The sequence below is a fragment of the Lynx canadensis genome, chromosome X (genome assembly GCF_007474595.2).
Source record: "Lynx canadensis isolate LIC74 chromosome X, mLynCan4.pri.v2, whole genome shotgun sequence".
Taxonomy (NCBI): domain Eukaryota; kingdom Metazoa; phylum Chordata; class Mammalia; order Carnivora; family Felidae; genus Lynx; species Lynx canadensis.
In genome coordinates, this window is record NC_044321.2 from 12,998,264 (window position 1) to 13,023,438 (window position 25,175).

At 41.2% G+C, this 25,175-nt stretch overlaps 1 protein-coding gene and 1 pseudogene across 3 annotated transcripts in view; one reads left to right on the forward strand and one right to left on the reverse strand.

Moving 5' to 3' along the window:
• REPS2 (RALBP1 associated Eps domain containing 2) overlaps positions 1 to 25,175 on the forward strand; it is a 221,737-nt gene that overhangs the window by 63,334 nt on the left and 133,228 nt on the right. For 2 of the 3 annotated variants that reach the window (XM_030304954.1, XM_030304955.1), the window contains exons 3-5: positions 5,043 to 5,191; positions 7,622 to 7,748; positions 14,317 to 14,414. In XM_030304954.1, coding sequence (XP_030160814.1) covers positions 5,043 to 5,191; positions 7,622 to 7,748; positions 14,317 to 14,414 — 374 coding nt within the window. The remainder of the gene's footprint in view (positions 1 to 5,042; positions 5,192 to 7,621; positions 7,749 to 14,316; positions 14,415 to 25,175) is intronic. The other variant, XM_030304956.1, reaches the window with a different exon arrangement.
• Positions 16,779 to 17,062, reverse strand: LOC115506969 (annotated as a pseudogene).

Below are 25,175 nucleotides of genomic sequence, written 5' to 3' on the forward strand. Positions count from 1 at the left end.
TTTAGTAAGACTACATTTTACTTTAACTGTAGGCATTGTGTAAGACTAGGATCAAACTTCTCCTGTAAAGGGCTAGGTGGTGGATATTTTAGACTCTGTGAATCATATGGCCTTTGCTGCAACTTGATTATCTTGATTATATTCACTACAGACTCTGCCCTTGAACTACGAAAGCGGATATGGACACTATGTAAACAAACAAGAATGGCTGTGTTCCTATAAATCTTTATTTATGGACACAAATTTGAATTTCATATAATTTTCACATCACAAGCTATTTTTATTTTCTTTTTTTTTTTTAAGTTTATTTATCTTGAGAGGGAGAGAGAGCACACACACAGAAGGGACACAGACAGGGAGAGGGAGAGAATACCAAGCAGGCTCTGCACCATCAACAGTGAGCCTGATGTAGGGTTTGAACTCACAAACTGTGACATCGTGACCTGAGCCGAAGTTGGACGCTTAACCGACTGCGCCACCCAGGCACCCTATTTTTCTTTTGATGTTTTTCATTAAAAAATGTAAAACCCATTCTTAACTCATGGAATATACAACTCATAGGTTTATCCCCAAGATAAATGAATTCATGTTCATCAAAAGCCATTTATAAGAATGTAACATTTATATTCATAATGGCCCGAAACTGGAAACAGCCTAGATGGATTTTAAAAATTTCAATATGTTCATAAAAATGGATTACTCCATAGCAATGAAAAAGAATAAGCTCTGTCTACATACATTACATTGGATGATTCTTACAAAATGTTGTGAAGGAATCTAAGTCTCAAGGATTATTACTGAATGATTCCATTATGTGGAGTTCTGTAATGGCGAAGGTAGTCTGTGGATTTAGAGATTAGAACAGGGGTTGCAGAGTGGGACAAGGAGAGGGGATTAACTAGAAATGGATGGGAAGGAAAATTCTGTATGATGGAAATGTCCTATCTTAATTTGGGTGTTATGTGCTTAATGTATGTGTTTGTCAGAACTCTTCAAATAGTACACTTAAGATTTATAAAAATTATCCCTCCATACAAATACTCCTTACATAATTTAAAAAGAAATGAATTGGTTGTGTTAACATTTAACATTGCGTGGTATTTCTTAGTAAAATCCAGGTTTCTGGCCACATTCCTTCATGTCACCTGTCAACTGGAACTGAGCTGTTCCAGTAGCATTGCCAGTAGCCACACTAGTGTGGCTTCTGAGCACTTGAAATGTGGTGCGTCTGAATCAAGGTGTGCAGTGCAGGTAAAATACACCTGGGAGTTTGAAAAAAAACTTAGTCTGAAAAAAAAGAATGTAAACTATTTCAGCGATTAGACAACAAAAAGAAAAGGCATACAAATTGGCAAGGAAGAAGTCATTAATATTTTTTATCTTGATTATATATTGTAATGATAATATTGGGTTCAAATAATTATTAAAATTAATTTTACCCATTTCCTTTTTTATTTGAAAAAGTTTTGAAAAATTTTGATAACATATACATGACATAAAGTTTACCATAAAGTTTATTTTTATCTTAACTAGTATTTATTTTTAAAAATTTGTTTAACATTTTTATTTATTTTTGAGAGACAGAGAGAGACAGAGTGCGAGCGGAGGAGGGGCAGAGAGCGAGGAAGACACATAATCCCAAGCAGGCTCCAGGCTCTGAGCTGTCAGCACAGAGCCCTATGCGGGGCTCGAACCCATCAACTGTGAGATCATGACCTGAGCTGAAATCTGACGCTTAACCAATTTAGCCACCCAGGTGCCCCTTAACTATTCTTTTAAAGTAATCTCTGTGCCCATTGTGGGGCTCTCTAACTCCTGGCCCTGAGATCACGAGTTGCGTGTTTTACTGACGGAACCAGCCAAGTGCCATGCCTTAACCATTTTTTAATTGTACGGTTCAGTACATTCATATTATTGTGCAACCATCTCCACCATCCATCTCCAGAACTCTTTTCATTTTAGAAGTATGAAACTCCATGGGGTGCCTGGGTGACCCAGTCAGTTAAACGTCAGACTCTTGATTTTGGCTCAGGTCATGATCTCAAGGTTCGTAAGATTGAGCCCTGCATTGGGCTCTGTGCTGACAGTGCAGAGCCTGCTTGGGATTCTCTCTCTTGGTCTCTTTCTGCCCCTCCCCTGTGTGCTCTTGGTCTAAATAAATAAATACATAAATACATAAACAAACAAAATAATAGAAATATGAAACTTCATACCTGTTAAACAGCTCTGCATTCCCCCTCTCCCCAGTCACAGGCAACCCCCATTCTACTTTCTGTCTCTATACATTTGTCTGCCGATCCCTCAAATAAGTGAAATCATACAGTATTTGTGACTGGTTTCTTCACTTAAAAAATTTTTAGTTACTATACAATTTACAATGATGTGGCTGGCGTTATATCTAGTGGATGGTATTGAAGGAGAGTAAACAGCCGCCACCATTTTAGACAGGACAGAGTTCTATGCTCAGTCCCACCTCTCCCCAGTGCCATTTACCATTTGGTATTGGATTTATGTTTTCTTTTTTATGTTCACATTTCTTCTAATTGAGGAAATGGAAGTATTTCTTACATTCCTGTCTCCATCAGACATGGAAAATGAAAGGATTTTCCCCTACTTTTTAGAGGGTCATATCTTTAGAAGCATAGTTATCTTTGTGGAAGGGAAAGATAGTCATTTAATATACAAAGTGTTTCTGTGTTCAAAGACTACAACCTAAGGTAGCATTATGAAACAAATTACTGCCTTGGATGGCTGCACTCATTGTCTCCTTGGCCCCTATAAACCTTTAATTTGAACTCTTTATTTATTTCCTTGTGTTAATTGAATTCCATTTGGGAGAAAAGATTCTAACCAACTACTACTACAAACGGCTCTTCTCTTGTGATTACTTGACATAAATCACTGGATAGCAGGTACTTTATTGATTAGCTTTCAAATAAAGTTTCACTATTAAATATGGTGTCCATATGACTAGAAAGCATTTAGACTGAATATTTATTTATAGACTACAGTTTTACTTTGCAGTTTTTGAAAGCTTGGAGCAGTGTAAGGGAGATAGCACCTTCATTAAGATTTTCAGTGATATGATGATTATTATGTATGGTGACAATCTGTTAAGTGAGTGTTGTTTAAAACCACATAAGCGAAGAAAGTACAGGAGAAATTCAGCTGTATTTTGTGTTTTGCTGTTTGGTGGCTGTTTGGAGGAGAGAGGATCTTTGCCAGGTGGATAGTTCTGGAGAAATGCCATAGCCAGGGAAGGAGGACAGTGTGTGAAGTGACAGGGTCCTAAAGGGTATCTGGGAGTCCTTGTATAATAGTTGATACTCATCATCTTGTGTTTGTATTCTCTCGTTCCTGGAATTATCTGTTGAACACCAGTGAAACACTGGTCGGGGGATTTACACATGTGGGCTTTTCCTTCTCTTCTCCCTCAAGTAGTGTTTGGAAGTAATTCCTCCTTTCATGGGCAATCAGGGTGCAGATTATTTTATGTGAGCTTGTTCCTTCTTTTTAGATCCCTTTTGCAGACCGAACTGAAAGAAATCCCTTTCTGAGAAGAGAACCATGGGATTAGCTTATATTTGACTTACGTTTTCTCTGCTTTTGCCTTTTTTCTTTTAAAGTCCATTCCTGCCTTGAGTACTGGAGAGCTGCCGAGGTTGGGAAACGTTAAAATGTTAAAAATGGTGGCCATTCTCTTTTTAGAGGAGAGTCCTGGTTTAATTTTCCAGATTGCTTATTCTATTTATGTCTCTTGGGCCTTTTGGCTGATTGATCTTGCAGGGATTTGTCATATTGCCTACTTCTTTGAATCAAATGTGGACATAGCAACTAAAAATAAACACAATGTGGATATTAGAGAACCAGGGGCCTTCTTTGCCTGGGGAGCTGGGATACTTGGTTGTGTTGCTAAGATGTTTTCTGGCTTTAGGATGGCATCAGTCATTGGAAGTGCAGCTGTGTTTGGAATGGAGCGCTGATGGAAGTGCGGAGGCACAGTGATGAGTATTATCCTGAACAATGGATACAGATGCAAATCATTATGCATAATCCATAATATTATCCCCATTTTTGGAGTCCTTTGTGTTGTGTGATTGTGTGTGATTTGCCGCACTGAGAACTAGAAGTGTGCCAAAGCATCATTTCTGTTTCAGAATAGTTTTATCAGATATTTGAAAGATAAGTAAATATTCCAGACTGTTGGGTTTGAACTCTTTGTAGCATTGTGAGTGTGGCTAATGGTTTTGACAGTAGAATCTGGCTGAACGGACTGATCGCTGTAACTTAAAGTATTTTCCTTATTCCATTATGAAAAGACAATTGAAGATCGAGCGTGAAAATTCCTTAAGGAATTACATAGGGTGAAAAACTGTCAGCCAGGGGGTGCCTCAGTGGCTCAGTCAGTTAAGTGTCTGACTTCGGCTCAGGTCATGATCTTGTGGTCCGTGAGTTCGAGCACCGTGTCAGGCTTTGCGCTGACAGCTCAGAGCCTGGAGTCTGCTTCAGATTCTGTGTCTCCCTCTCTCTCTGCCCTGTCCTCATGCACGCTCTGACTCTCTCTTAAAAATAAGCAAACATTAAAAAATTAAAAAAAATAAAAGGAAGGCTAATGATAGTCTTGACTTGTGAGGATTGAATGACGTAATATTTGCAGATGTTAATATAGTATCTGGCATATAATGTGTGTTATATGGGTTTTGCCTGTTTCATTTGCCACATATCGTGTTCATACAGTATCAGAGCCTTTTAGCTGGTGCCGGACTAAAGGCTGAGGTAGGAGATCAGTCCAAAACCTGAATATGTTCCGTGATGATTTGACAGCATTTAAAAACGTTAAGCCAGAATTGCTTGGTAAAACTGAAGCATTTTTCTATCATGACATTATTATAGGAGTCTTCACTGTGTCAAAATAAAAATTTAATCTATATTTAGTGCTCTGGAATTTTTCCTCAAAAGTGATTCATCTTTTGGCCATTGAGTTCCGCTTTTCACAGTTTTAAAAAAGTCTCACTTGAGCTTCTCTGATTCTGGTCCTAAAGAACTGCCGCTGCCTCGCTTTCTGATGTCAAAGACCGATGCTGAGATCCGATTTGGGAACCCGACTGAACTGCATGGAACTAAGGTTCAGATTCCATATTTAATCACAGAAAAAAATACCTTCAAAAGAATGGACGATGAGGATAAACAGGTAAACAGTCTGATCAGGGGTGTCCATTTGATTCTGACAGTGAAACCTCACATAGCCGTGCTTCATATCTACTGTCAGGCTTCTAGCAAATCTCACCATCTGGGATACAATTATAGACTTGGAAGGGAGCCAGTGAAGTTTCCTTGTAGCAAGAAAAAGCTGAAGTATAGCCACCCATTCGCCCTTTAGAGCTTACTTGAATGTAGATTGTGTCCAGAGTGAGGCTACTGATTTTTATTTTTTATTTTTAAGTGTTTGTTTATTTTTGAGAGAGTCAGAGTGTGAGTGGGGGAAGGGCAGAGAGAGAGGGAGACACAGAATCCGAAGCAGGCTCCAGGCTCTGAGCTGTCAGCACAGCCCAGTACGGGGCTCGAACTCTTGAACTGTGAGATCATGACCTGAGCCGAAGTCAGAGGCTTAACTGACTGAGCCACCTGGGTGCCTCAAGGGTATGATTTAATACACTTATTTGATTTCTCTAATCAGTATTTCTAAATGGGTTCTTTGAAATGGAACTTCTAGGATTTTTTTTTTTTTAAAGTAAAGTCTAAGTCCAACGTGGTGGGACTTTAACTCAAGACCCTCAGATCAAGTCACATGCTCTAGTGACTGAGCCAGCCAGGCACCCCTAGGACTTTTTAATAGATCCTCTCTTCACAAAAAAAGTTTGGAGGAAAGGTTTCTGTGGTTAAATATATTTGGAGAGTGCTGCTTCATATCCTTGGGTGAAAGACTACATTCTGAGGCTTGGAGACTCATAAGTGCTCATTAGCAAATTCAAGGCCCTGACAAGTCCCGCTGTGAAGAGACATGGAGATTTGTGTTTACTAAACTTGTTTCACCAGAGAATCCTTCCTTGTGGGGCTTGTTTGGGATGCCAACTTGGGGAATGCTGCCATTTCACATTTAGCAGGTTAGGGGCAAGAGTAGGGAGGAGAGGCTTTAAAAATTAGAGCACTAATTGCAATAGTTAGGTGGTGATTGGTAGAGATGAAAGTATAAAATTTCAGAAAAGTATGCCTATCAAGAAAGAGGTAAATAGTCTTATTTATGCATTAGTGAACCCTGGGGGCACCAAGGTACAGCTCATACTTCTAATAAAGATACTGAATCATGCAGAAAAGTCAAATTACATTGAATATAGTATCTTCTATAAGACCAAGAAATTTGTCATATTTTAGGAAGATGAGTCAAAACGTTTTTTTAAATGCATTGTGTAACAAAGGATTAAGTTGAAAAACTGTATGGCTCACCATGATAATGCTGGATATATGAGGTGTTGCTGCAGAAGTTTTATATTTATAGCCAAGTGAGGTATAGCATGTCTTGTTAAATAACTCAGTGTAATGTTGATGTCATAATTCTGATACATTTTAAATGAGTTCTTTAGGGATATATATGTAAAGGGGTATAGGAAGCTTCAGTCAGTACTCTGGCATGTTTTCCTACCAGCATTTGGAGAGGAATGAGGGTCTGCTGTCCCAAGATGGTTGATACTCTGGGGACTTTCTAGGCCCATCCCTGGCTGCATGATTGAGGACACATCCTTTCACCTGAGGGTAGGTTTGTACTCTGCCCATCCCATCTGTTGGTGTGAGGTCACACTTCAAATATTCTTTTCTTTTTCTTGAAGAAGAGTATTTGATCAGTAACTCAGATTGCCTTTTTTTTAGACTAAGAGTACCTATATAGTCTGCATGTTGATTAAAAGTACTGTTTCCTTGTTACTTGGGTACTCCAAAGTTACCAGTTTATTGGTAGCATTGAAAAGGAGGAAACCCAGTAGCAGAGTAAGGTTGTTTGCTTTGCCAGACTCTTACATAAAATTCACATTTTAACTGAGATTTGAACTGTAGCTTATTAAGCCTCCATCCTCCTGTTTAGGAGTGGTTTGCCCATGATGAATTGTTTCATTATCCCCTAGTGTGAAAAAGAAAAAGCTGGCATTTTACTCTGGTACAGTAAGCCCCAGCAACATTTAGCATTAAGCATTTTAAGTGTGTATTTTTAATACCCACATTTGCTGGAAGACTTGGTAAGTGTAAATCCAGGAAATAGGAGCCTTTATTATAAACACATGAAAATTGAATTTATCCACGAAGAGATCACATTTGGGGAGTGTGAATGCTATTTCATGTGATCATTGTCTTCCATTTTCCAAAGGAAAATACTAGTGGAATAACGGAAAGCATTTCATGCTAGTTTTAGTAATTTAGGCAACTGAGTGCTGGCGAGACTTTGTTCTCTGGGAGACTTGAATCCTCAGACACTGCGTTTTAACCAAGCCGTGTTTTTGAGAAAACATTTCCTCCCGTTTGTGAAATCAGCCGTCTCACCGGCGGTAGAGTTGCATTATACTTCGTAACTGCTGTTCAAAGCACCAGGCTTCTCAAGTGACTGCCTCTGAACTCTGCTCTGGTTCCTTTGAAGCAGGAAACACAGTCTCCCACGATGTCACCCCTCGCCTCCCCTCCTTCTTCCCCGCCTCATTACCAGAGGGTGCCCTTGAGCCATGCCTACGGCAAACTGCGGAGCAACACGGAGCAGATGCATCCAGGTAAGAGGCGATCTTGTCCAGCTGTCCCAGGCAGTGTCCTAGAGACTCCTTAATCTCTCAGGCAGCAACGCCACCAGCTGCTGAATCTCCTGACTTAATTACCTCTGTCTTTGGAAACATGGCTCAATTTAATTTTGTACTCTCAAGCAAGGCTTTTTAAAAAAATAAAATGAAATGTATCCTAGTGGTGCCTTGTGTCCTATCCGAAACAAACCAGTTTCGACTTGTAATTGATTTAGATGATTTAATCCTTCGTATATAGATTTCATTACCTGGGAACATCGCATGTCGAAGGTTTATATTGTCTTGGAATTGTTCCTTTCAGTAGACATTCCAAACATGTTTATATAACAACGGCTTTTCTGAAACTACTTAAAAATATAACTCTGCAAAAGCAAAAGAGTTGATTCAACCTTTAAAGACAGATCACATAAATGAAAATATCTCGCTCTTGCGTTTGAGAAGAATAAGGGAAATGGTAGGGGAAGCATTTTGCTGAGAGCATGTGGCATGCCCAGTTGTGGGGTCGCCTGCTTGCTCACACTTAACGCCGTGCTGGCCGCATTAGCGGTAAGGTACGTTAGTTGTTCCGAGTTGGCTGCCTAGCCTGCAGTGCTTAAGGCTGCGTGCACTCACGGCAGTGCCTTGTCCTCCTGGGGCTCTGGCTCGTACTTTAAGATAGGACCAATTAAAGGTATTCTAGAATCGGTTATTCATCACCCTCCTCTTGTATTTTGTGGGCTGTGTTTGAAAATGACCCAGCTTCTGCAGGGTTTTGCTGTGTTGAAAATAGTGGTGAGTTCTAGAGGGACACAGATAAAAATGTGTGCTAGGCTATAGAGAGGCTGTAATATTGTAGAGAGGAGCCGGTGTGGCATAATGAAAAAATTTTTTGATGGGAATCAGAAGGTGTGTGTTTATGTGACTAGCTATGTGACCTTGGGCAAGACGCTGAACTGCTCTGAACCGTGATTTCTTCTCCTCTTTTATTTTTTTTTTTATTTTATTTTTTTTTATTTTTAAACGTTTATTTATTTTTGAGAGAGAGACAGAACATGAGGGGCAGAGAGAGAAGGAGACACAGAATCTGAAGCAGGCTCCAGGCTCTGAGCCGTCAGCACAGAGCCCGATGCGGGGCTTGAACTCACGGACCGCAAGATCATGACCTGAGCTGAAGTCAGACGCTTGACCCACTGAGCCACCCAGGCGCCCCTCTTCTCCTCTTTTAAAGTGGGGTAACACTATTCTATTGGGGTGTTGTGAGGATTAGCAGAAACACGAAGTCTGATTGGAAATTAAGTCCTATGCAAATGCAAGATGATGCTGTTAAGGGATAGTAACAAAAAATCACTCTCCTTAAACTCAAATGTCCCATTGGAGTCTGAAACAAAATAGGGTTGAGAATTCTTCACTTTGCTTTTAGCCTCTCCTGCCTGATTTCCCTAGTTTTAGAAGCGGAGCTCTTTTTTTGATTCTTAATGTTATTTGGGCTTGGACATTGGAGTTTTATGCCCAGCGTGGTGCCTGTTTTTTGGTTTTTAATTCACACGTGAGTCATTTTTTGTTCTACTGAGTCAGCCTATTACCAGGTTCTTCGCTATATCTATATCTATAATCTATATCTATCTATCTATATATATCTATTTGGCTATTCCTTTAAAAACTTGTCTGTATTCACTGTCTCTACTTCTTGCCCCATTCTTTCCTCATTCCAATTGGGCTTCCATTCCCCCCATTGGCAAGGAAACAACCTGCTTCTCTCCGTCTTCCTTGACTCTTAGCAGCCTATGTCAAGGTTGTCCATGCCTTCATTCTTACGTATTTTTTCTAAATGATAAAATGCACATATTTAAAAATCTCCCAAGTTGAGTTTTGACAAATGGATGCATCCATGTAGCCACCACTTTGATCAAGAATAGAACATTTCCGGGGCGCCTGGGTGGCTCAGTCAGTTGAGCGTCCCGATTCTTGATTTTGGCTCAGGTCATGATCCCAGGGTCTTGGGACTGAGCCCCACATTGGGTCCTGTGCTGAGTGTGGAGGCTGCTTAAGATTTTCTGTCTCCCTCTGACCCTCTCCCTGACTTCTGTGTGCACTTTCTCTAAAAAACAAACAAACAAACAAACAAACAAACATACATTTCAATCACCCTACAGATGCCCCTTTCCAGTCACTCCCTGGCCTCCAATGTGAGGACTGTTTTGATTTTTATCACCTTAGATTAGTTTTGCCTCTTTTAGAACTTAATATAAATGGAATCATATTGAACAACTCCTCTTATGTGTCTGCTGTCTTTCCCTTGGCATTGTGGTTGAGGTTCATCCTTATTGTTGTGTGTCTCAGTAGTTTGCTTCTTTTTATTACTCAGTTGTGTTTCATTGTGTGAATGTACCACAATTTGATGATCCATTCTCCTGTTGATGGACATTTGGTTTGTTTCCAGTGTTTGGCTGTCATGAGTAAGGATCCAGCGAACATTTGTTTGTGAATCTTTTTGTGACATATATTGTCATTTCCCTGGCACCTAGGAGTAGAATTTCTGTACCTTAGGGAAGGGGTGTAAGAAACTGCCAAAGAGTTTTACAGAGTGGCTGTATATACCCACTGGCGATGTATGAGAGTTCAGTGTTCCTTGCCAGCATTTGGTACTCTCAGTGGTTTCCTTTTCTTCAGTGTTTTTTAACTGTAGACATTATATCAGATATGAAGACATTTCCTTGTGGTCACTCTTTTATTCTTGGAACATTGTTTTCTAAGTTACCCCTTGCTGGTTTTTCTCCTATATCATGAACCTTAAACTTGACGAGCTACCATTTCAGAGGGTTCTTCTTTGCACAGCACACCCATAGAGAGGAGTCTGAGTGAACAGTCAGTTGCCTGTTTCTCAAAGAGTTTGAGTTTTTTGGCTCTAGCCATCGATTAGGAGTCTGTTAGGTCCCTGTAGTTGTGAACAAGGTCATTCAGAAATAAAACATTTACAGGTACTACCATTTAGACTTCTCCATCTGTCTAAGTCAAAGGAAGGGAGAGTTTTTCTATCTGCAACTTGGTTCAATCTTGTGATTTTTGCTTCTAATTGATAGTATTCACTTCACAGCTTGTTCACTCCTATTTGTATAATGTCTGTAGATTCTCCCCCAGAGGATTTTCTTGGCCTGTTTGCTTCCTTTTCTGTCCTATATCCTCAGGTCAGGAAGTAAGAGAATCCCACATGTCTTCATTCTCTTTCTTCCCATGTTTTCAGAACTCAGTTTTTCTTAAGGCCTTCATGCTCTTTTCCATGTGTTTTTTTTAACTCTCTGTTGTCTTCACCATGTCATCAACCCATCTGACAAACCCAGGATTCCCTTTTCTGTTTCTGTACTCTGTTTTCCTTTTGTTTTTTTTTATTTTTTTTTATTTTTTTTTTTAAATTTTTTTTTTTCAACGTTTATTTATTTTTGGGACAGAGAGAGGCAGAGCATGAACGGGGGAGGGGCAGAGAGAGAGGGAGACACAGAATCGGAAACAGGCTCCAGGCTCTGAGCCATCAGCCCAGAGCCCGACGCGGGGCTCGAACTCACGGACCGCGAGATCGCGACCTGGCTGAAGTCGGACGCTTAACCGACTGCGCCACCCAGGCGCCCCCTGTTTTCCTTTTGATCTACACAGTGGCATATCTAAAACCTGTTAAATCGCAGTGACTCTGGTGCTCAGCATTCTAGAATTATTCTTAATTTATGCCTTTTCAGAAAGGAGTTTTGCCGGTGGAGTAATTTTCTAGGAATACATTTTTCTGGGGTCATTTCCCTGTCTAAGATTCTGCCATGATTCCTGGCTAGTGGGGAATGTTTGTGAGTGTGTTTTAAATCAGACTGAGTGTCTCCAGACCAGTCTGATTCAGAGCCCCTCTTCAACTTCTCTCCTGGCTCCTGCTATTCTAACCTCTGCTGGATGTAGCTGTAGCTCATGTCCCGTGGGTGAGACTTGTGTGCCAGGTATCGTGCAGAGATCTTGATGTGTGTTATTTTCTTCTTAGCACAACCCTTGGAGGCAGATACTGCTACCCATATTTAAAAACCGTTGAAATCACAGTAATACAACCATATAGTTAAAAAATATTTAAATGCCTGTAGTGAAAACAACTTTTCTCCTTCCCACTCAACTTATTTCTGATCTCCAGAGGCAACTACTGCAAATCTTACCTGTTTCTTCTGATACCTAATGTCTTATCTCTGTATCAAGATATCCGTTCTGCTTTTTCTTACACATCTTATTCTGATGTATCGATTCTAGGAATGTACTCTCTGAAGAGCATGGGCTGTGATGTCCGTCTCCTGGGTCTAAAGGTAGACTTGGTGGGCCTGCATTTCTAGCCCGTGTGACTATGGGTATTTCGCTTTAATGAGTTTCGGTTTTTCTTATCTGTAAAGTGGAAGAACGTCTGCCTCAGAGGTTTGCCCTGTGGATCAAATGAGGAATGTTATATAAACCTCTGTGCCTAACACGGGTCCTGGCACATTGTAGGTGCTCAACTGTTGCCTAGTATTTTCTTTGTATTTTTAGGATCTGGTACCTGTTTGGTTTTTGACGCCCTTAAGTGTTCTTGAAATTCACCTTCTGGATATCATTCATTGGGTTGATGGCAGATGTAGAGTCTTTGCTGTGCATTTGCTAGTGATCCCCGTTCTGGTTTGACACTGAATCTCAGAGTGATGAAATCTTTGGGGTTCTTCCCTTTGGAGAAAGATGATAACTTCTAGTTCCTTATGAAACCTCTTGTAAGGGGATCTGAGAATTATTTCTTTTGCACTGAGTTGCATTTGCCAGGTTTTATTTGGGAGGAAGGAGAGTAGAGGCAGTAAGTAACTCTTTCTGAGTTGAGATCCACCTGAGGATGGGACCAGAGTCAGACTGATGATGGTCTGATGATCAGTTCTGATACTGACAGAGCTGATCGAAGCACATGTTTTAGATTTGTGACCACATGGGCTTCGTACACTCACCTCTCCAGTCACGGGCAGGCACGGCCATCCTAGTCTTCCCATAGGAGTAGGAAGAGAAGATCTGCCGTTGAGGCCAGGCCTTTCCAAAAATGATGCCCCATGTGGCTGAGTCTTTGTTCAAGCCTTACTGATGAGATATGTCCATCTCTTCCAAGGGAAGGCCCTTGTAGGTGAGGGGCTGGAGCCATGGGCCAGGTGTCCTCCTCGCATATGTGCTCCTCCTGTGTAGTAGAAGCTCCCTTCCTCTGAGGGGAGCCAGAGGCACGGAGGGTCAGCTGCCCAGGGGAAGCTCATGACCGCTAGTACCCCAACCATGGTGCAGTTTACTGTGTTCAAACCTTCTGGCATTAATAGTTATATTCAGTGTTCTGTCAAAATGGAGTGATCTTAAAAATCCTTCTTCAAAGGACACCTGCCTACCGGCTGAGACTTCTTTTTTAACATTTGGATTATGTATTCCTGGGTTTGTGTCTTTTGCAGTTTTTTTATATTCTTACTTATTCTTAGCAGGGTCTGAAAATCTACTTAATACTTTGCCAGGTAATGATTTTTGATGTTTTAATGTATTTTAACTGTGTTATAATGTTGTGTTCCAGTCCCTTGGAGGAAATATAAAAAGCAGATGTGAGCCCAAGAGTGGTTTGCTGTTCCTGATGTACTGTTCTTACACCTCCTTTATTTTCAGGAGATCAGAGTCTGCCCTGGGTGGTGCTGTGACAGGCTGCCCCGCACCCTCTACCGGACCTTATTTATAAGGAAGCTAGAGGAAGCGAGCATTTTACTTCTTGATATACTTCCAAAAACTCAAATTGTCAACCAGAAATGTTAATCAAAAATGGCTTCATCTTGGGTGATGAGTTCTCTTTTCTGTTGGAGCTGAATACTACCTGGTTATGTTTAACTGTTTTCCTACCATATTGGCAAAGTCATTATAAAATATTTGGGAAATAAAGTGAAAAAAGGCTTTTGTTTTTGTGGCTTAAAAACTTTTCTTAAAGTCACCAAAATTATTTTTAGTTTGGTTATTGAAAGATAAAATAATAAATATAAAATACATTTATTCCTTTTTGTATTTTTCTCTACTTGATTTTACATCCTTTCCAATAAGGAAAAGAAGACTGTGCCATTTATTTTTGAAAAATAAATAGTAACATTGATTCTTAGTGTTCAAAATGCATACTTATTTTCTTGTTTCTTTGGAAGATGGGTGACGAATGCAAGACTTTTAAACCGGCAGGTATATATAGAATTTACCCGATACTTAGAATTTGAGCATTTATAATATGGCACTTCTCTGACTATTGTTATTGCTTTCTATTCCAATTTATGTTCTTACCATTACACCCTTCAGATTTATTCCTAATCTCAACATGATGCAAATCTTTTCCTGTCTTTTTATGAATCAGTTAAATGGCTTTCGATTGCACCCAGGTTTGTTTGTACAAGGTGGCCCTATGTACATAAACTCTAATTCCTTTGCTGATTCTTCCCTGAAGAACAGACAGTCTCAGTTTGAGTGTGACATCATAATTTTTGGGTGGAATCTTTTTGTGCTGTTCTCACTTTTCCTCCTGCTTTTTCAGCTCCTTATGAAGCTAGACAGCCCCTTGTCCAGCCTGAAGGACCCTCATCGGGGGCCCCAGGAACCAAACCCCCTCGCCATCAGGCTTCCCTTATTCGGGTAAGTGATGTGGGGTTGTGCCAGTGGCAGACTTTGGGGACATGGCTTTTTGATGGGCTGCCTTTTTTTTTTTTTCTACAAGGAAGATATAAAACTGCCCCCTTGGGCAAATATTGGACTTCTTGTTCTGTTGCTTGTGTATTTTCGTTAATCTTTTTTTTTTTAAAGTAAGCTCTACCCGCAACGTGGGGCTTGAGCTCACAACTCCAAGATCAAGAGTCACCTGCTTTACTGACCAGGCCAGCCAGGCACCCCTATTTTCCTAGATCTTTTTTGTAACGTGTGTTTCTACACTTTCTCGGTGTCTCTAGACGAATCCAAGCTGGTTCTTGGTCTTTTGTATGTCAAAATGCCCTTCCACCTGTATCTACTTAGTCTTTAGGCACCTCCCTCAGGAGTGCATTTTTCCCCCCCAAAACAGCCTTTCTTATTTTTGCCTTATTCTTTATTATTATTCATTTGGTGCATACTTAGCTGTTGCCCTTTGTTTTGTGCCTCCAATTACATTGCAGGCTTTTGGAAGGCAGGGGTAGTTCTTAGGCATTCTCTCTCAGTGCCTAGTCCATGCCTTTTGGAGAACAGTTATTTTATGTGTGGCAGCAACTACTGTTTCTTATATGTAATAGATAGCAGTATTCTGACAGAAACACAAGTGATGTCTCAGTTTCTCCTGGCTTAGAAAATTTCAGCTTCCCTTTCTCCAGTGTTTTCTTTTGGATAAAGAACTCATTTGTTTTTTTGTATCTGCAACTGTTATCTTGTGCAGTATCTCTGAGTCCTGTGCTGGGTAGGTCCTTTTCTCAAAAAAAGGGTGTGTGCATGTTGGTGTATGTGTCTGCATGAGAGGAATTACGAAAAAACTGGGTTTACTTTTGGGTGGTTTGTCAGTGTTCAACTTAGGAAGAAGGATTACTAAGGACCTTCGAAGGAAGATCATGGTGTTCACTGAATACCCTCTGGGAATGGGTACTCTGTTAGGCCTAGAACTGTGTTATGGACAAAACTTTATCTTCTAAGGTGGTAGTCTTTGTACAAAGAACTTTCCTAAGGATAATAATTTAGCCATATGCTGTGTATTTATATTTAATGCTTCCTACAACTATAAGATCTAGGTACTGTTATATCTATTAGTGTGGGTGAGTTAACTGTGCCTGAGAGAGGTTAGGTAATGGGTCTAAAGTTTTATTCATAGCCAGTAAGTGGAAGAACCAGAATTTGAAACCAGGCCTTGACCCAATGTCAAAATCTACGCTTAAAATACTTTACATTAGAGTTCCATACTATAGGGAGGCTATGTTCCGAACTTGCTACATAAATAAGCATTGGGTGTAGTAAGAACTATCCTTGAAAATCCCTTACTGGTACCATGTTGGAGGGCTAACATGCCATTCTCTCCTATGTCCAGAAGACCTCACTTTTACCTCCAAGCTGGAACAAAGAGCTGTTTCTTTAGCTGAGCCCAGATGCAGTAGTTGGTTGTGTTTAGAGGTCCTGTGGTACAACAATATGTGTCTTTAAATATAAGAATCACATCTGCTGCGGAATGATGGTTTACAATAAGAAAGGCATTGGAGGGACTGGGATTCATCTAAAAGGTTCTACAGGATGTGCTGTGCATGTCTGTGTGGAGTTTATCCTAGTGCTGTGGAGTCCTAATCCTGAACTGTTAGAATGATGCTCACACAAGCAGGAAATCATGGCCTTTGCAGTGGTTAGATAGGGATCACGAGTTCCTTTCTACCTAGTCGCCTGGCAGGGGGGATGCCATGTGTTCTTATTTGGATTGGTGTCCTGTGACTTCTAATCTCGGGGTCCACGTTTCCTGCTAATAGACATGCTTCTTCGTTCAACTGATGTTTACTATATACCTATGGAGGTGGAACAGTCCCAGTCCCTGCCCTCATAGAGCTTCTAGGCAGTTGGAGGAGGTGGCCAATAATCAAACCATTGCAAAGTAAATAAGTCATTATAATATGTGTTGTGAATGGAAATTACACTGCTTTGAGGCTGAAAAACAGTGTGGGGGTGCAGTTATGTCCTACCCTTAGCAGGTAGGGGGCAATCAAGGAAGGCTTTTAGTGGGAAGCCACATTTGAGTTGAAATGGGAAGGATTTGTAGGTGTTAACCAGGTCAGGGGATGAGAATGGGGGAGTAGGCAAGAATATAGAGGGAACTGCGTGTACAACATTCTTTGCTAGTGCTTAGCATTTTATCCACATCCCCTTCAGTGCTCACAGCTGCCTTATGAGGTGATTCCTGTTATCCCATTTTTTTCCCATGTACCAGTCCTCTTTAATTCTCAATTAGAGTATGAAAGGACTCAAGGGTACCAGGCAAAGGCCATGGTCAGGAATGCAGAATGTGCCTCGACACTGGGCCCTCTTCAGTGGTACTTGCCTAGCTGCTCATGTTGGAGTTCCTTGTAACAGTGACAGTAGTTGAAAAGCACATAAGCTGCCAGCACCATAGGAATCCCAGCGATGGCCCCTTTCTTCACATTGACATACTTGTAACACTGGTAGTAATCTCTTGAAACGCTCCAGCAGTGCCTTCAGGGGGTGAAATCCTGCATCAGTATCCAGCTTGGCAGCTCTCCTAAGTTGACATCCATGAGCTGCTTCTCCTTCACTGGTATGGATGACGCCATCCTGGAGTCCTGGGTGTCTGCTATGTCATCCCATGTTTCCGATGCTAAAACCTGAGATTTAAAGACCTTATGTAATCTGCCCAAAGTCACAGTTAGGAAGTGATAGGGTTGGAGTTCAAACACAGGACGTGATTTCTTAGTCTGGCTCAGGAACCAGATGGATAGTAATATCATCTGGTAAGCTAAGAAGCCCTGGATGAAAAACTGGCCTTGAGAGTTCTGGGGAAAGATCATGAGCTTAGTGTTAGATGCTGGGATTTGAGCTTTTAAGAGAGTCAAGAGGAGGTGTCAAAGAGATGGTAGGAGATAATGGCTCTGGAGCTTTGGGGAGAGCCAGGGCTGAACATCAGTATTTGCCAGTAGTTGGCCATTAGAAGGACTTAAGGTATCGTCTGGAAGAAACCAGATGGGTTCTTGTGCAGGACCGGCCAAACTCTGTGTGACTTTGGGTAAGTTCCTTCTCTTTTCTATAACATGAATGACTTGGAATGGATTTAACAGTCCATTGTAATAATCTGCGACAGTCTGACTCTCTTAATGTTTGTTTGGCATCAGTGGAAGCCCCGCCCCTGCCCCATCCCCTCCTGTTTGAAGCACTGCCTTCTGTTTAAGATGAGAACAAGGGGCCTTCCTCCAGACAGCACAGTTTGTGGTTTTCATGGCTGATGTGTTTTTGTTGCTTTTGTTCCTAGGTTTCTTCCTCATGGCTGTCAACTTAGTTTGGCTAGACTCTACGTCCCAGAAAGAAAATTGCCAACCTGAGTTAGTCTTGTTGATGAGGGGATCTGAAGAGAAGGGTTTTGGTGGTAGGGGATTAATATGGATTGGGCCTGGTGCCAGCTGAGACTGGGATAACTCATTCCCCTCACATTGCCATGTTAATGTGCTGATGGCAACCTTGCTTTCTTCTAGCTTCCTCTGTCGCCTTGTATTCGAATCCTTCCTCATGATAGGATGGGAGGTGGCCTATGGGTACTGGGGGAGGTTTTTAGGGACTCTGGGCCAGTGCTGTTGCAGCTCATGAGCTTGGCATTTTAGAGATGCTTATGCCAAATTCAGCACCCAAATAATGGAATGAATAGTTTTTTTGCTTAGTACTTTATGAATTCGTTTTTTTTTTTTTCTTTTTGTTCAGGGTGAGATGTTTTTCCCCTTGAAATTTCAGACTGAGCTTATTCTATATCTGTGGAGGGTTGACAGCGATTTGTAAAGAAATACTAAGTCTTCTTTCCTGATTCATCTATTATGTGTTTATAGGTCATTTTGTGGTTTACTTTTCACAAAGTTTCCTAAGCAGCTAGACTGTAGTCATTTGTAATTTGCTGGTGTAGGATTTAGAATTGCCACTTTTGCTCCCACTGTACTCCACTGCGTCTGTTTTTGCCGTGGTTGCCAGAAACTGCTTTGGGTTATGTTCTTGCTCCATTGACCCCTTGGCAGCTTTTGACATTAACCACTGTCTTGATATGCTCTCATCGTTTGGTGTCCATGATGCCATCTTCTCCTGGTTTTCTTCCTGCTTCTGTGACTACCTCTTACTAATCTTCTTTTTCCATTCTTCTTCTTCCACCAGCACCTCACATGTTGGTGATGCCTGGGTGCGCTTCTTACTCTGTTCCTCTTTAGCCGTATGGAAGCTTATGACCACATATCTCCATCTGCCAGATGTCTTCACTCAGATGTCCCACTGTCTTTCCCACAGAACCAGCTTTCACCCTTCCATTCCTGTCTCCATCCATCTGTCAGCACAGGCCAGAATGCTGGTCGCTGTCTTTGACTCACTCTTGCCCTCCTGCCCACTTAGTTACCAGGTCCTGGCCATTTCACTTTCTAAATGCCTCTCTTACCTGTCCATTTCCCTGCACCTCCTTGGTTCAGGCCGTCCTCCTCTGTCACTGAATCTGTTCTGTCAGCCTGTAACTCTTTTTCCTTGCTTCCACTCTTGCCTCTTCAAATCCATTATGCTTACTGCATATAAAAATAGTCTTAAAAATACATATCTGATCACCCTACTCCCTTGGTTGAGACCTGCCCACTGCTCTCTGCATACCACCTACTTCCGAACATGGCCCTCAGGGCCCTGCTGTTCACACCTGCTTGTTACCTTTTCAGCCACAGTAGTTCACTTCTCTCCCTCCACACCCTGGCCACAAGGGAGCTACTGTTGTTTCCCTAATAGCCAGTGTCCTTTGTGTGGGAACCTTACTCTTCGTCTTGTCTTTTGTCTTCTTTGTTTTCTCCTTTGCCTTCATTCATGTATACTTTTTTTTTCCATTGATAACATTAAGTTTGAGAATTTTCTAATATTTCTTGTACATGTGAAGTTTCCATTTTTTCATTCTTAAAAAATAGCTCATTACTCATCTCCTTTATCTGTGAAGCTCAGCCAGAGGGATGGGCCTTCAGTCTTTGTTGGTTTCACATTCCAGAGGCAGCTTTTCTTTTGTGTCATTCCAGGAATATTTTATTTTATTTTATTTTATTTTTTTTATTTTTATTTTTTTTTTTATGAAATTTATTGACAAATTGGTTTCCATACAACACCCAGTGCTCATCCCAAAAGGTGCCCTCCTCAATACCCATCACCCACCCTCCCCTCCCTCCCACCCCCCATCAACCCTCAGTTTGTTCTCAGTTTTTAACAGTCTCTTGTGCTTTGGCTCTCTCCCACTCTAACCTCTTTTTTTTTTTTTTTTTCCTTCCCCTCCCCCATGGGTTCCTGTTAAGTTTCTCAGGATCCACATAAGAGTGAAACCATATGGTATCTGTCTTTCTCTGTATGGCTTATTTCACTTAGCATTACACTCTCCAGTTCCATCCACGTTGCTACAAAAGGCCATATTTCATTTTTTCTCATTGCCACATAGTACTCCATTGTGTATATATACCACAATTTCTTTATCCATTCATCAGTTGATGGACATTTAGGCTCTTTCCATAATTTGGCTATTGTTGAGAGTGCTGCTATGAACATTGGGGTACAAGTGCCCCTATGCATCAGTACTCCTGTATCCCTTGGATAAATTCCTAGCAGTGCTATTGCTGGGTCATAGGGTAGGTCTATTTTTAATTTTCTGAGGAACCTCCACACTGCTTTCCAGAGCGGCTGCACCAATTTGCATTCCCACCAACAGTGCAAGAGGGTTCCCGTTTCTCCACATCCTCTCCAGCATCTATAGTCTCCTGATTTGTTCATTTTGGCCACTCTGACTGGCGTGAGGTGATACCTGAGTGTGGTTTTGATTTGTATTTCCCTGATAAGGAGCGACGCTGAACATCTTTTCATGTGCCTGTTGGCCATCTGGATGTCTTCTTTAGAGAAGTGTCTATTCATGTTTTCTGCCCATTTCTTCACTGGGTTATTTGTTTTTTGGGTGTGGAGTTTGGTGAGCTCTTTATAGATTTTAGATACTAGCCCTTTGTCCGATATGTCATTTGCAAATATCTTTTCCCATTCCGTTGGTTGCCTTTTAGTTTTGTTGGTTGTTTCCTTTGCTGTGCAGAAGCTTTTTATCTTCATAAGGTCCCAGTAATTCACTTTTGCTTTTAATTCCCTTGCCTTTGGGGATGTGTCGAGTAAGAGATTGCTACGGCTGAGGTCAGAGAGGTCTTTTCCTGCTTTCTCCTCTAAGGTTCTGATGGTTTCCTGTCTCACATTTAGGTCCTTTATCCATTTTGAGTTTATTTTTGTAAATGGTGTGAGAAAGTGGTCTAGTTTCAACCTTCTGCATGTTGCTGTCCAGTTCTCCCAGCACCATTTGTTAAAGAGGCTGTCTTTTTTCCATTGGATGTTCTTTCCTGCTTTGTCAAAGATGAGTTGGCCATACGTTTGTGGGTCTAGTTCTGGGGTTTCTATTCTATTCCATTGGTCTGTGTGTCTGTTTTTGTGCCAATACCATGCTGTCTTGATGATGACAGCTTTGTAGTAGAGGCTAAAGTCTGGGATTGTGATGCCTCCTGCTTTGGTCTTCTTCTTCAAAATTCCTTTGGCTATTCGGGGCCTTTTGTGGTTCCATATGAATTTTAGGATTGCTTGTTCTAATTTCGAGAAGAATGCTGGTGCAATTTTGATTGGGATTGCATTGAATGTGTAGATAGCTTTGGGTAGTATTGACATTTTGACAATATTTATTTTTCCAATCCATGAGCAGGGAATGTCTTTCCATTTCTTTAAGTCTTCTTCAATTACCTTCATAAGCTTTCTGTAGTTTTCAGCATACAGATCCTTTACATCTTTGGTTAGATTTATTCCTAGGTATTTTATGCTTCTTGGTGCAATTGTGAATGGGATCATTTTCTTTATTTGTCTTTCTGTTGCTTCATTGTTAGTGTATAAGAATGCAACTGATTTCTGGACATTGATTTTGTATCCTGCAACTTTGCTGAATTCATGTATCAGTTCTAGCAGACTTTTGGTGGAGTCTATCGGATTTTCCATGTATAATATCATGTCATCTGCAAAAAGCGAAAGCTTGACTTCATCTTTGCCAATTTTGATGCCTTTGATTTCCTTTTGTTGTCTGATTGCTGATGCTAGAACTTCCAGCACTATGTTAAACAACAGCGGTGAGAGTGGGCATCCCTGTCGTGTTCCTGATCTCAGGGAAAAAGCTCTCAGTTTTTCCCCATTGAGGATGATGTTAGCTGTGGGCTTTTCATAAATGGCTTTTATGATCTTTAAGTATGTTCCTTCTATCCCGACTTTCTCAAGGGTTTTTATTAAGAAAGGGTGCTGGATTTTGTCAAAGGCCTTTTCTGCATCGATTGACAGGATCATATGGTTCTTCTCTTTTTTTTTGTTAATGTGATGTATCACGTTGATTGATTTGCGAATGTTGAACCAGCCCTGCATCCCAGGAATGAATCCCACTTGATCATGGTGAATAATTCTTTTTATATGCTGTTGAATTCGATTTGCTAGTATCTTATTGAGAATTTTTGCATCCATATTCATCAGGGATATTGGCCTGTAGTTCTCTTTTTTCACTGGGTCTCTGTCTGGTTTAGGAATCAAAGTAATACTGGCTTCATAGAAGGAGTCTGGAAGTTTTCCTTCCCTTTCTATTTCTTGGAATAGCTTGAGAAGGATAGGTATTATCTCTGCTTTAAATGTCTGGTAGAACTCCCCTGGGAAGCCATCTGGTTCCAGGAATATTTTAGGCACACATAAATAAATATAGGTATTCATGTATATGTGTATTTGTATGTGTATATATTTACATATATATTAAATATATGCAATATATTTTTACCTGACTTTGGGAATACAGGTTTGGTAGATCAAATATACTTCCAGGCAGATCTCACTAGAAAAAATTTTATCTTTTATTTTAAATCAAAACATATTCACTTTTTGCACCTAAATATGCATGCTGTAATATTTTATTCTCTTTTTGAAGGGGTGAATGTAACAGTCTTCTGGGGTAAATTCTCAATGCTCACTTGTCTTTATTACTTCAAAGACAAAATAGTGATAGAATTTAGAGAACTTTATCACCCTGCCATTTCACTTAGAGGTTTTGGCTTTATTTGTGGTGGAAGTTTTCTAATGAGTAGGCAGACATTGTCAGACCTTGCTAAGCAGCCATCGTTTTAATCTAAAAGTCTGTGAGTTGAAAAACGTTTATTGAACTTAGTTGTCTCCTTTACCCCCCTCATTCTCGCTCAATTTCAGTTTCTTGCCATGCCCTCCCCATCCTGCTATGGACTTAATTGTAGGTACTTATGTCCAGGAGCAGATTCTCTCTGCTCCTCGCATCTATTCGGAATGGTTGTAAGTGAAAAAGAAGTGTGTAAAGGATGCTGAAAGAAATGAACACCCCGAGGCTCTGTTGGAGCAGTGTTGGCAGAAGTCAGAAGACAATTGGTAGCCACTGCGAGTGAGTTGTTCACTGTAGGAGTTTGGATGAGAACAGGCAGAGCTAGACTTTCTGGGAGACTGTCCCTGCAGTGGGAGGACTTTCTGTGGTGTCAAGGGTATTTTATGGGTGGTTGGGACTAGGATGCTGGGGGTGGGGGTGACGAGGAGTAGAGGCTGTGGCTGCAAGATTGGGATGGGATTGAATGAGGTGGCGTAGAGGCAAGTCACGAGCACGTCGGTGCTCTGAGTGTGAGAAGAAAGAAGCAGGTCAGCAAGTGGGCCTCACGCAGTACTGTCTCAGCCGCTCTGGTTTTCTTACCTAGTGCTTGTCCCGGGGAAGTGGCCTACGTGACAGGTCGGGCCGTGGGGGGCTCTTTCAGGGTCACTTGGCCTGGTGGGGCGTTGGTTTTTATGTTGTTTTGCTTTGTTTTAGTGGAGCCTGGGCCATTTTTTTTCCTTCCTTAATTTGGAATCTTCCCCCTCTCCCCTTATCTGAGAGCTGTGACTCTGTCCCCTGCAAAGTGCCCCTGTGCGCGTACTTCAGCATAATGCCACTCCACGTTTAGTTCTTGCCGTTTTTTCTTCTCCACATCTTGCGGTCAAACCAGTGGGCTGACGAGCCACTGAAGAGAGCCACGCGGCTGTTCTCCCAGGTGGCTAGAGCTGAGCAGCCACCGACGATGCCCTCTTCCCTGGGCTGCGGCGAAAGCACGCTACGGTGCTACTTGCTTGTTGCAGGTTATACGGCAAACACCACACTGGTTTTGGTTTTGTTTTGGATCGTGGGTTGTGAGCTTTCAAATACCCTTGTTCTTCAGGGCAATTAAAAGTTAAAAAAAATATATCAAAAATTAAAAAGATACAAAAGGGTGTAGAGTGAAAAGTGTCCCTCCCGTCCCCTCCACTGGCCATCCAGTTCCCTATCCCAGAGGCAGCGAATATGACAAGTTTCTTTTGTATCATTCTAGGATGATTTTATGCATATGCAAGTGAATATAGGTGTTCTTATGTAATTATATATAACAGGTACAAAACATGGAGTTGCACCTTCTTACATGTATGGTAGCATACAATATACATCTGTTATGCACTTGCATGTTTTACTTAGCGATGAGCTTTAGTAGCATTCTATAGCAGTACATAAAGTACTCCTTTTTGGGTTTTTTAAATGCATAGTATTGTATAGTGTGCGTCTTCCATAAATCATTTATGGATCAGCTCCTTATTTTTTTTTTAATTAAAAAAAAATTTTATTCTTGAGAGAGAGAGAGAGTCAGAGCACGAGTGGGGTAGGAGCAGATAGAGAGGGAGACACAGAATCTGAAGCAGGCTCCAGGCTCCGAGCTGTCAGCACAGAGCACGATGTGGTGCTTGAACTCACAAACCATGAGATCATGACTGGAGCCAAAGGTGGACGCTTAACTGACTGAGCCACGATCAGCTCCTTCTGATCAACATCTGGAACTTGCAGTCAGACTTGCAATACATGTTTGCAATACATAGGGCCAGTTCTTAGAAATGGAATAATTGAGTGAAATGTCTACACATTTTTATTTTTTATAGAGATTTTCAAATTGGAGACTACCAATTCACACATTTACCACCAATATACAAAAATGTTTATTTTCCCATACCCATGCTAACACAATGTGCTAAAAATCTGATGCATCTTTGCCAGTCTGGTGAAAAATGGGTGAAAAATGAGATCTCACTGTACTTGTAATTAACATTTCTCTTTATTAGTGAAGTGGAGTATCTTACGTTTATGAGTCATTTGTGTTTCCTTTTCAGTGAATTGCTTCATATCGTATGCCCCTTTTTTGAGTTATCGGTGTGTTCTTTACTGGTTTGTCATTCCTACCAGTCTGAAACCAGAAGCTGGTGTCTTCCTTTGGGCGAGTGAGAGGCTGCAGTGTATGTGGAAAATTGCTTCTTGCGTGGTTGAGGGGAGGTCTGGGCACCGAAGTCCCTCGTAGGAGGTTGGGGACCCCAGCTTCTCTTGGTTCTGGAGCACCTTAGGCCCTCCAGCAACAGGAGTTTCTTGTTTATAATCTTTAGGGCAGAAAGTAGAATTACTTAGTTTATGGGTAAACATTAGGCTAGGAAAATCTTCTGTTGTTCGGGATGTTGAATGGTAATATATTGTGCGTGTGTTGACCTCTTGCCATTGCTAAATTGGCTAAATTCTCTTCCTCTGGCTGAAGTAGAAGGGCTTGAGGGAAGAGAGGGAGGAGGAGGAAGAGGGTGGGAAAG